This window comes from Telmatherina bonti, assembly GCF_933228915.1.
Source record: "Telmatherina bonti genome assembly, chromosome: 14".
NCBI classification, from domain to species: Eukaryota; Metazoa; Chordata; class Actinopteri; order Atheriniformes; family Telmatherinidae; genus Telmatherina; species Telmatherina bonti.
This window is the reverse complement of record NC_136612.1, coordinates 32,837,375-32,850,223: the sequence shown is the minus strand read 5'-3', so window position 1 is coordinate 32,850,223 and position 12,849 is coordinate 32,837,375. Positions and strand designations below refer to the sequence as shown.

Sequence of the window (12,849 nt, the reverse complement as noted above, 5' to 3'; positions counted from 1 at the left end):
TTTATATATTACAAAAAGTCCTTTAAAACAGTCATTTAATCTAAATAAAGTCCTAATTTCTTGCCCATTTTTTTAATCCTTTATTCCATTGAAAAGATTTTAACATTAGAACATGTATAAATATTAACAGTAAGACTATGAAACGCCCATCCAGCTGTTTAACATTAGAAATAAAATATTTATTTTTAATTTATCAGATTTTTTACTAATAACTAATAAGGAAATCTTATGTTTTTTTTCAGTGAAACAACCAGACTTCCCCCATCACTACATTTAAATAAAACACAGAAAATTCAGGTTTTTTTTTTTTTGTAGTTTTATGGATAATTTTTCAGCTCATAATTTAAGTTTTAACATCAGAAAACTTCATGTGGGCCGAGCGCATTAATGTGCACGACACCCAAACCAAAACAGACCAATCGGGTTTTAGCTGCGTTGCCACCGCCTGGAATAAAACAAACAGCCCTCCAGCTGGACATCTAAATGGATAAAACACAGTTTTCTGCCTGATTTGTGTCCGTTTTTCTACTTCTTAATTTATTTCTGGAAGTTTTTACCATCTAAACTTCAGGAGAACTTCTTTCTTTAAACAGAATTAAAAATTTAACAAAAAAATAAATTTTTCTCTATTTTCTCGTAGTTGTTTTTGCAGATTTTCATCCATTCCTGAAGTATTTTAATGGCTGCTTGCCGAAACGCAGCTTCAATCAGCAGCTCTGCATCTGATTTGAACCTTTTCTATTTGTTTAGACTCTTACAGACCCCCCCCTAGCTGAAACAGACAGGCATTAGCAGCAGGTCACCTTCAGATCCTCGGGGATGAAGACCTTGCGGGCCTTTTTGATCATGGGCTGCGGCTTCAGCTCCTCGGCGGAGAACTTGCGCTTCCTGGGGTCAAACATCTCCTGGCCGGGGACGCTGGACAGAGCCAGGTCAGCCGGGTCGGGCTCATAGGTCATCGGTACCTGAATGGACTCTGGGTCAATGGGACTGGGGGTGTCTCTGGCTGAGGGCAGCGCTGAGGAAGAGGAGGACATTTAACCACATGTTAGTTCCAACCAGGTATTTCTTTAGAAAGTAAACACCTTTAAAATGATTTGGTGAACTAAAAGCACCTCAGATGTCGGATGGAGAGAAAAGGACAAGACCTAAAATGTTTATTTCCTTTCAGCCTAAGTGGTTACGCAACATCGCCGCGCTGTCAGCAGAGGGCAGAGGTGGAGGACTCTGCAGGAGGCCTGGAACTACACCATCACTCTGCAAATGTCAGCCTGGGAGTGGGCTGCACATGTAGAGCAGGAGCGAAGCTGAAGCAATGTCTCGTTTGCATTTAGAGGAGAGTTCCGCCAACGACCAACAGGGGGTGCTGTCGGACAGGCGTCTCTCTCACACACACACACACACACACACACACACACACACACACACACACACACACACACACACACACACACACGCCAAGCGTTTTATCTCCCAACTATCAGCTGACTGCACACCAGCACAGTTTCAGTGGAAAGTCTGGAGGTGATGCACGCCGTTCTGCAAGGCTGCTCTGATGGATCAGCGGCTGCAGGCCGATCGGTGGATCGAACTTAAAATAATTACTTAAAAAAAAAAAAGAAGCTTAATAATTTACTTAAAAAAAAAAAAAAAGCTTTTATTTAAATAAATTCACATAAACAAATGTGAACCAAGCAATTTTTAAAATTTTTTATTTAAATATTTAATTTTATAGTTTTTTTTAAAAAAATATTTTAAAAATTTCTTCTGTTTTTTTCTAATAAATATTTGTCTTTATTTAAATTGTCATTTTTTTCACAATAGAATTATGTAACTTTTCTTTCACTTTTCTATTGCATGACTGATATTTATTTAATCTTTATTTTTTCCTCTACTTTGTTTCCTCGCTTCTGTGTGATCCAGTCAGAGTGGATCCACAGCTGACTTGTGATTATTTATCATTTTTTATTGTATTTTTTTATTTTCCTCTTCTTTGTGCATCACATTAAAAAAACGTGACAAACTGCTGAAAACCTGCTCATTTAGTTTTCAGTAATAAGTCAAAGAATAAAACACGAAACATTATTAAATCAGCACCACACGGCTCCTCTGCAGCGCCGTCCTGTAAAAGGTAATCCCTCCATAAGCGAAGACCTAAATAGGCCATCTTGACCTGCGGTCTTTTACGGGTCGAGCGGCGCCAGAGAACAAGCTCCTTATGAGCTAAAACTGCAGTCAGCGAGGAACACAGCAACCTGGAAATAACCAGCCTCTACCTGCTGTTTTCATCTCCTTATCAGCAGCGTTACGGCCCGGTCGTTGACCCGACAGGTAGGCGAGTCTACGTGCATGAACCACCCCCCCCACTCCATCAGAACCCAAATTTAACTCTTATAAAAGCTACAGCAGGTCGGGTTTGACCCCGCAGAGCCGTATGAAAGACGGAATAAACAAAACTGATGAGGAAAGACTTTATTTTAAACCTGTAGCGAGTATTTTATCTATTTATAACCCTGCACACCCCCCATACACGCCCCCCCCCCGTCCTGGTTACAGGTTGGTGTCACACTACCTGATGGTATCGGTGTGAATGTTATCGTGTTGGGTGCTATCAGCCAGCTGAGCGGCTGAACTCTGAGCTGGGCGTGACCCACAGCAACCAGTTCCTCCACTCAGGCGGGGGTTAAAGGCCTCGCTCTCTACTTCCTTATCAGAAAGAAGACCGAGTCAGGCGTGCTCTTGATTTTCTTCTCCTTTTCTCCATCATGAGATAAAAAACAAATCAGCATTAGGCCTGGAAGAGATGATCCTCTGCTGCACAGAGCTCCATTGTTGTCCAGAAACTATTAAAAGCCGCGTTTCATCACCGCGAACACACTGTACTCTGCCAGAATTACACTCCTAAGCTGGTATATTAATCCACCGCTGAAAATAGTCCCAACAATTTAAGCATTTTGTTCAGTTTGAAAATATGTCAGGGGTGGGGGGGCAGTGAGCGTGTAAAATGCTTTGAAGGAAGTCAAACATGATGTCTGAAGTCACTTTTCACGTGTTGCTGGTGCTGGGGAGCCTGCTGGAGAATCGGATCTACACGGAGCCGTGTGTGTGTTGCCAGGCCACCTTTTGTTGAACAACATGCAGGAATGCACCATGACACACCCTGCAAACCCCCCCCCCCCTTTCTACATCCGGTTTCCCCTTTGGCCCCGGGCAGGGCCCACCGGGTCCGTCTCCTCACATAAACACACGCCGTCTGCAGGTGGGACGTCTGAGAAACCCGCCGCCTGGCTGCTCCGCTCGCTGTGTGTCTGCGTGGAGGTGTACGGGCTGGCAGGGTGGTGGAGCTGGTTAGTTGAGACCAGGCTCGCTGAGCTGGAACAACATTAAGCGCACGTGACAGGAGCACACCCGAGACCATGTGACCTCTGCAGGGTACAGCCTGTGCCTTGGCTCGCGGGCCGCGCTGTGCTGCGAGAGAGGAAAGACTGGACGGGAAGTGGGAGGGAGGGAGGGGGGTGAAAGTGAGAGTGAGGGAGAGGAGGGAGGGTTCATGCCGTGACAAGCTCCTGTTTGCAGCACACGGCGCCCGCATGTGTCCGTCACGAGGCCCTGCACGCTGCAGGAAACTCCAGCCGCGTTCACGTGAGAGGTAAATGTGAACACGCGCACCGACCCAAACCCAAACCCAGCACATCATCCAGGTCCAGCCTCTGCAAACACACACACACACACACTCTCACACACACAGGCTGGAATCCACTGTGCCGTGCAGATGCACCTCCTGTTCACCGTAAAGCAGACACAAGCTGCGACACCATCAGGTCGGCGTGTTGGAAAAGCACGACATCATGACGGCGACTCGTTTCTGGAACATTCACGAACCAAAAACACGATTCGTTCACAGTTTGCAGGCTGGAAAATTTCACCATTTTAAGAAATAATCTTCAATTCTGCAAAGCAAAAAGCTTTAATCCTGCTTGTTTCCAAACTTACTGGAAGATGATCAGACTGGGATGGTTTCCAGTTCAATCAACAGCTTTTTAACCCTTTACTGGCATTTGGGACCATTTGGGTCCATTTGGGTCCAGACTCGGCTCGTCGCCACCGTTTTAGTGTCTGCAGGTTCAACTTTCAACTGATGTCATTAAATATGGACTTTTCCTTCATGTTGTTTCCATGAAAACATTATTTTGCTGTTTTTGTGGCGTTGTTGTGCACGTGGCCTGAGGCTCAGCTGGAAATGTGCTGCATTACGTAGAGAACAACGGACTTTATTAAAAGACTAACATCCAGTACATGTAAAGTTAATCATTACAGCAGCTGTTAAAGGATTTCAGACACTTTTTTCTCATTTGGTTTTTTTTTCCCTTTAAATTCTGAATTTTCTCTCTAAATATTTCTAATTAAATTAACTATGTTCTTTTGAACAGAATCTGACTAATTGAACACTAATCTGCAGAACATTCTGCTCTTTTTTTTTTTAGCCCTTTTTATACATTAATCACCCTTAATTAAAAAGTTTAATTTATAAAAGCAAGCAGGTCTGTGTGACGCATTTAGCACGTTACAGACGAGACAATCCGGTGTTTACACAACCTAATAAAGGCTTCTTCCTGTCCCAAACTTCCACACCGAGGGGCAGCAGTCTGGATCTGCAAACATCAGACATAACCCCCCCCGCCCGCTGCTTAAAGGCTGTAATGGGACTGTGTGTTTGTAGGTCGGTTGGGTGGGAGGTTCTGGACCATTTCACCCCAAAAAAAAAGAAAAAAAAACCCAAAACACCACAAACAGGATGGGACACATTTAACATAATCAAGCTGATAAACAATCAGAGTCCTGAAGCATCGATTAGCATTCAGCTTCTATCAGCAGACGAAGCCTTTGATCAGCGCCGCGATCGATACCTGACAACCTGCATTCCTGTGACTCACCGAGTCATCAGGAAAAAACCTGCACGAGGCCTTCACTGACTCTCTAACTCGCTGCTTTTCACTCGCAGGTTAGTCTCCGTCTGCTGCTCGTCATCAGATCCGCTGCCAGCAGATGTGAACCTGGATGTGAAACAGAAACGGTCCCCGGAGCGCCGCTCGGCCCGCTCCAAACCACTTCCGGTCCTGCTGACGTAAAAACCTGAAGAGATTCTGGGAGACTTGGGGCTGATCGCCCACCGGACGTCAGCTCATCACGGTAATAAGATTTTAGTTCATTAGAAGCTTTATTTGATCAGCGTTACTTAGAAGTGATGCGCTGCGCGGTTCTACGAGAGACGGGTCTGTGGGAGTCCTGCAGACCTCATGAGCCCAACGGGAAAAGGACACGGGAAGACTGGAGCTAAGTGAGGGTTAGCAGAATTAGGAAGGGTCTAATTATCAGAATAAAATATGAAATTAAAACCAATTTTAGACTAAATTACATCCCAGATGCAGATTTACAATCACTGCAGAACAAACAGATGCAAACAAAGACAACCAATCGGCTTTGTGAATGAGATGGCGCCGCATCTCTGGACTTGAGCCCGTTTAACTCGGGCTGTAGTCCAAGACTCTAAAGTCCAGCGGAGGGCTGTAACACAGAGGTGAACCCTGTCAGTTTTCATCCAACCAGGCCCTGAACACACGAGCTCGTGCTGCTACTCTAAACCGGCCTTTCCTCTGTGTGTTTAAAGGTGTGCATGTGTGAAGCAGGTGTGCTCAGCAGCAGAGACCTCCATAGCCTCCACCCTCCCCATCTCCACTCTATGACATGGAGAAGGTGTGGGAAGAAGTGTGAGCATCCACGTGTGGGTGCGTGCAGGTGTACGCATCAGGCTGTGCTGCATGTGCATCTTCCTACCTGCTGTGCTGGGGCTGTGGAGGCAAGTCTGAGGAGCCATGGCTGTGTGAACCGACGTGGTGGCGCGGCTGCTGAGGTCCACCACAGAGGGGGTGGGCGGCGCGGATGGAGGGGCCTGCGGCGGCTGTGCTGTCTGCGGGGCCTGCTCGCCCTGAGATGTGTTGGCGGGGATGCCGTTTTCCGACAGGAACTCTTCCAGGTCCATGTATTCCAGCTGAAAGTTGTCTCCATCGTAGGGCAGGGTTTTGTCCCACAGGGTCGGGCCGAGGAAAGCCGACTGTGGGTGGTTGGCTGTGCTGCTCTCATCGTCCAACTTCTTCTCTTTCTCCTTCTCCTTCCCAAATCCTGCAAATGTGTTTCACACAGTCAATCCTTTGTGTTGCGAAGGATCACGGGTCATTGCATCAGTAGAAATAAAAATGTCTGATGTTTCATTATTAAGGGTTAGTTCAACTAACTTCAGTAAAATGTACACATTATACAGGAAAAAGTGAGTTTAAAAATACTAATTCCTGTGAATGACTTATGTCATTCAAGTGGAGGAAAACTAAAAGCTTTTTTTTTTTTTAATCACCATGGGTGTAAAAAAAATCTACATCAATCTGTTTGGATAACAGAAAAAATATATTTGTGCGGACTAACCCTTTAACATTTAATACCAGGCGTCATTCATGCTCAGATATCAAGGATATAAACAGAATCCAACCTGCTTCAAAACAGAAAAGACGCCCTCTATCGACAACTTTGATTATCGCTAATAACTCCAGCAGAGGAGGGATTTAATGTTATAAACAACACGTCCGACTTAAAAACTGCGCCGCCACAAAAACAACAGACTCAAATAAAATCTACTCTTTGTCAATTTAAATAAGTAAAAGATAAAATAGTCTATCAGCTTCCAGCTAAAGTTCACATCAACCTGTCAGTCAAGTAATATTAAGCCGAGAAACGCACCTCATTTTTTTTCTAATCTTTGCCGCTCTCTTAATGATAAAATTGTATGCAATTATTTTACACAGATCGTCAATTGTCAAGATGACTCACTTCAAAATAATTTTCTTAAACTATCATCATAATCTTTAAAATCTATGGATGTCCACAGAAAAACAGCCAGAATCGAAAGCAAGATCTGCGTACCAGCAAGCCGAGTTTGGGACATTAATAATAATTAAAAAAAAAATAAAAAAAAACGTACCTTCATCATGATGGAAAGGGAGCTTCAGCGGGTTTTCCAGCAGGGATTTCAAGACGCCGTGAGTCGGTGGCAAGAAAGTTGGATTTATAGGAAGCGGTCTGGCCATTTTCTCCATATGTCTTGAAGGGCAATCTGCGAACTAATCTCCAAACACCCCCTCCCCAAAGAAAAAGAAAAAAAAAAAGAAAAAGTTTAAAAAAAAAAAAAAAAAAAAAAAAAGTAACCAAACGAGACCGAACAAGTCGGCCCGTGCAGCGATGAGCGCAGCTGGCAAAACGACGCCGGAGCTCGGATGGAGAGGACGAGGCTCCGCGCGGCAGCAAGACGGCGAGCTGTCTGTCGTCGAGGCTGACTGGCAAATAGCTGGAGGAGGAGGGCGGAGGGATGGGAGCTTCGCCGGAGCCGCTGCACTCCTCCATCCATGTGTGGAGACAGGCGCTGCTGACGTCAAAGCAGGAGGGCGGGACAGTGGGACGTTCAGGGGACGTGGGAAAAACCGCACATCCCAGCGGAGCCGATTGAAACGTGCTACATTCACTGACGGCTGGGAAAAACAGCCATTTGCAAGTAAAAGTGCGGGAAAAAGCCATTTACAAGTAAAAGTGCTCAGTTAATTGAAAACAATCTATTAAAAAGAATAAAAAATAATTTAAAGTCTTCTGTAAGTCACATTTACACAATTTTGAGATACAATTCACATTAAATGTAAAAAAATAATAAAATAAAATATCTATCTATCTATCTATCTATCTATCTATATATATATATATATATATATATATATATATATATATATATATATATATATATATATAAATATATATAAGGATGTCAAGTTACCTTAATAACCAAATAATTAGAGTATCATGGTCTTTACAAGTGCATTTTTACAAATTTCACATCTAGAATCGTGGGTGCCGCCAGGAGTACTGGGCCCTGTGAAAGACAATGGCATAGACCTCACCACTTGATTGCAAATTTTAGATTTTTGTTTTGCTTCAATTACTTCAAGCTGATAAAAAAAAAAAAAAAAAAAAGCTTGTCATGGTAATAACAGGGCTGTGTTTAACCCTTTATGGGGCAAGTGATTATTTTTGATCACTCTTTCCTTTCATATTTAGCATGAAACTTATTTTTTAGTTGTTGTTGTTGTTAATGTAACAACAGAATTGAGGTCTTGGTTATTATCAGAAGGACAATTTTAGGTTAAAATATTACATTTGAAGGTATTTCATTGAGTGCTCTATAAAGGGTTAAATCCCAGTGCATATATCTAACTTAGTTATTATTTTAATATAAATGGTTTATCAGTTTATATTACTGCTATATTTTATTACAACCTTTGAAAAAAGTATTTTTAATGAAGATTTAATGAATTTCTTATATAGTTTGTACATCTTTTTGGGCTCCTATGAAGTTGTGGGGCCCTTAGAATCTTCTTAACTTTTCCCTCCCATATGGCGCCTCTGCCAACAACGCGTATGTAACCATTTTAAATCAAAATACAATTAATTTAACCACTCTTCTTTCCTTTTTTTTTCTCCACACAATGTGTTTCTATTTTTATTTTAAAGCTACTATTTATGCTCAGAAGTACATTCCTTACCACATATTCCAAACGTAGTTGCCCACATGAAAAGGAACAAACACCACAGAAATTTATGTTCTTTCCCCGTTCTTTTTCAAGCTTGATGTTGCACAGAAGTCGGCCAAATGAGCAAAGAGAACATCACCCCACAGGCTACGGCCCTTTTTTGTGGTTTTGTGAGTTTCACAGATCGACAGCATGATTCACATCAATCACACACGTAGTCAGTTGGAAGTTGATACCGTAACCTGTTTTCAAATGCTTTCATGTATGCTATCGACTTTTCTCTGGTATTCAGGTACGACTGCAACTTTTTCAGTTATTCTTCATCTACACCAGGGATCTCAAACTCCAGCACTCAAGAGCTGCCATCCAGCAAGTTTTATGGGTAATTTGCTGCTCCAACACACCTAATTAAAATGAAATGGATCCTTTACCTTATAAAGTTTTGCTCATGCGTTAATTTAAGTCAGGCTGGTTGAAGCAGGAAAACATAGAAAACTTGCAGGACCTTGCATGTCCTCTGTTGTTGTTTTCAACCCAACCAGAAGCGTTTCCACAGTTATGGCTGTGGTTTAGTTCCAGTATGAAAATGCATCTAAAGTATTGGCTTCTGGGCAGCCAAAAGATGTGGAACAAATACTTGAAGTATTTTAGATTTACAAAGTACACACTGTTCTACTTTATCCAAATACATTTTTTTTAACACCAGTACAAACTACTTGTCCAAAAAGTTAGTTTAAATGTAAATTAAAATGAATTCCAATTACTTTTATAATAATGTTTAATTGAAAATACCTCAAGAACAAAGTTAATAGGAATAAAATCCTGGTATTTGAAAAAAGCTGTGTAATATAAAATATCAAAAGCAGGGAGGAAATCTCAAACTTAAATTCTGTTATCCATGCTCATCTTCTGATTTCAACAACACAAGAATAAATTAAATTGATTATGCAAAAGAATGATTGGATTTCATCTTGTAAGCGGATATAATGGAAAGATTTAGGAGAATTGTCTGTCTTGTTGCAATGATCAACTGAACCGAGTCAAAACTCCTCTGTTACAGTTGAGTCTCGCAGGGAAATATAAAGAACATTTATCCAACTCTCCAAAAATCAGCAGCGTAAAAATTGCAGCTCGAAATGCTGAGATGGTAACAGGTTTGCAGACTGCTGCTTGGTGTGAGGCTGCATTCACACCAGGATAGTTCAGGGACCTCAGACTGAGTAGGGAATTTTATCTTGGGGTTTTATTTGGTTTGCTTTGGGATTGCATGACATATCAGTGTTAATATCAGTATCAGCAGATGTTGGTTCTTGGTTAACATATCTGTATCAGTGCGATGAGTAAAACTGGGCCGACATTTATTTTGGGCTGTTTTCTGGATGTATGTGTGTCAGGAGGTGGAGGTGGCTACGTGGCATTTGTTTGGACATGTGACATGATAGTACTGGAGCACAGCACTGTGGGGTGTTGAACTTTACAAGCAATGTCAGTGGTGTAGTTATTTTTTACTGTGCCAAAAGAAGATACTTGAAAAGCCGTATGTGATACTTGCACAGTCAAAGTAATGCGAGGAGGATCTTGTGTCAAATCATTCAATGCCACCAATCTGATACGTCATCTGAACTACTGGAGGGTGGTTTAGCAAGCAGTGGCAGGAAGCTTACGCTGCTCATGTAAACTTCATTTTGTAAAGACTTCAATCCTCATAGAAAAACAAAACATCGCTGTCGGTATATACTGGTTATTGGCCATAACAACAATGTTAAAGTTGGATATCGGTATCGGCCAACATTTTCACATCAATGCATCTTTAGTTTTCCATCACACTGCGCTTAGCTCAAGTGGACCAAACTACCTGGATATCGTCACACAGAACTGCTCATTTGAGGTTTTATTGTCTAAAGAAACAATAAAAGTGATGATTTTCAAAAGAAATTTCCCAATATGAGCAGCCGGAGAGGCAGCGAGATATCCAGCATCGCAAGCAACATCACTTCCTCTCTTTAGTTCACGAATGTACGATACTACTTCGACTTCCTGGACACTGGATGTGTGTTTGCATTAAAGCACACCTTGCAAATGAAAAAGACAAGTGGTTTTAAAGCAGATCAGAGTTTACTTGTTTGGTCTGCATCATGTAGCTTCACATCAGGGCCAGACAGGGACAAAAGGTCTGGCCAGGAGTCCCTAATCCAGGCCACACCAGCTCATATGCTGCACACACATATCAAACTTACTCCACATGGACCTCCATACATAGCTACAAGCCACACGTCCAGGTTTTTCTCTCTCCTATATTCCTCAAGTAAGGGTCAACCCAACAGTCACAACAAGACTCCTACTTTGTGAGGCAGAAACCCACCTGTGGAGGTATTCTGGTAAAGCAACTGGTGCAGTAAAAGACCTGGGACATACTTGCTGCTATAAAAGTATCATGGTGTCCACGCGTTTTCTGCATACGTTTGGCGTGTAGGGTGCGGATGTTGACACGAGGTAATGTGTCACAAGGTGCAAAATTGACGTGATTGCATTAGCAACACTAGCGATCAAGAGCATGAACACAAGATCAAAGGTAAACACAATGGTGGATAGTTTTAAAAAGCAACACTTGTTTGTCACTTACTTCATTTTCATCATTGTTCCGCCGCGTTGCACAGTGACAAACACTCGTGCCTAACATTTAGCAACTATTTAATAAACTGTTTACCTAAATGCCACTGAAATACGTTGCAGACAGATTGACATTTTCACCAGTTCAGAGTCCTTGTGCTGTGTTATGCCCCCTAGTGGTGGCCTCCAGCTCTGAAGGTTTTAACTGCAGCATGCTTGCGTTTTTTTGCAGCAAGTATATACCCAAATATAGCTGAACGTTGCCATGGATGCAAGCGTACACTGCAAGTATATCGCAGGCAAATAAGCCATGTAATTTCTACGCACAAAGAAACCTTCACAAAGACAGACTCTGCACCCCCATGGTCTCCCTCTGCTTTGGCTGTGTTGATTATTTAATAAAAAATTAACTTTATGACCAACAGGCATTATTAGAGACAACTGACATGCAAAAATAGTTTTGTCTGTGGACAGTAGCAGGCAGGCCAGTCTGTTGAAATACTGTGGTCCAACATTGCTTTTTTTACGCCGCTTTCTAAAAGCAGGCCAGTCAGACCATTTAGTCCTCAGGCCATCTGGAAATGTCCCTTTTTTTCCAGAGTGTCAATCCAGGGATGACTAACTACTCCTATTAGTGAAAGTGGACCATTGCGAACACATTCTAATGAGAAATCTAACAAATTGTAATCCAACAACATCATATTAATATAAAAGTTTTTTCAAACTATTTATATTAATTTCAACCCTAACACAATGTTTTTAGATCATAACATGAATCATTCCCAAATAGCAGTAAGTTAGTGGGATTTAAGAAGAGGAAACCAATGTTATTCTCATGTAGCAATACATTGATGTTGAACATGTTCATCATCCCTAAGGGTGATGTAATCATGCAGCAACATGGAAGCTGCATCTCCGTATAAAGAAATGGAAATAAGAAAAAACAGTTTCTGCAAGTTTTTTTTTCTGGTGACTTTCTGTTTTAGATTAGGAAACAGTGGAGATATATATTAGTAAAGAAATCCATCGCATGGTTAAACATATAAATGCAACATCAAACTGGTGTCCTGTTTGGGCCCCAAGTTAATTACAGATGAACTGAGATCAGATGGAAAATCAATCAAACTGAAAGTTGTGTTCTGTGGTAAGAAGAGGACAAAATGCGGGATGGTGCATCAGGTGGCTGAATTAATCTTTGTGTCCTCCTGCAGGTGCTCCTGATGATTGTCTTACAGAATCTGTGAGATGTTTTATAGAAGAGAAAGAGAAAGAAGAGAAAACAGAAAACATCTCATAGAGAAAGAGAAAGACAAACATACATATACACACACAAAAATATGCATATACTCATGTACACACTCGCTTGTATGAACACATATACATACACACATACAAGCCAACCTTTGATTCATACTCTCCCTGCAAAGGCCTAAGCTATCAACTGTTGGAAGCGCCACAAACTAGCAATAAATGAGAAACACAGAAAGAAAACTGGCTGCTGATAGTGAATAAACCTGCAGTACGACACAGTGACTGTGTCACATGCAGAACACACAGAGTGGAATGTGTTCATAGAAGAGTGATCATGCCAATGTGACCTCGCCCACACAAAGGC

The 12,849-nt window shown here is 41.9% G+C and overlaps 1 protein-coding gene across 1 annotated transcript in view; it reads right to left on the bottom strand.

Annotated features, from left to right (window-relative positions):
* hlfa (HLF transcription factor, PAR bZIP family member a) overlaps positions 1 to 7,356 on the bottom strand; it is a 9,258-nt gene extending 1,902 nt beyond the window's left edge. Inside the window, exons 1-3 of the mRNA XM_079252879.1 lie at positions 7,031 to 7,356; positions 5,836 to 6,180; positions 804 to 1,018 (exon numbers count right to left, since the gene is read on the bottom strand). Coding sequence (XP_079109005.1) covers positions 804 to 1,018; positions 5,836 to 6,180; positions 7,031 to 7,145 — 675 coding nt within the window. The 5' untranslated portion in view covers positions 7,146 to 7,356. The remainder of the gene's footprint in view (positions 1 to 803; positions 1,019 to 5,835; positions 6,181 to 7,030) is intronic.
* Positions 7,357 to 12,849: the final 5,493 nt, after the last annotated feature.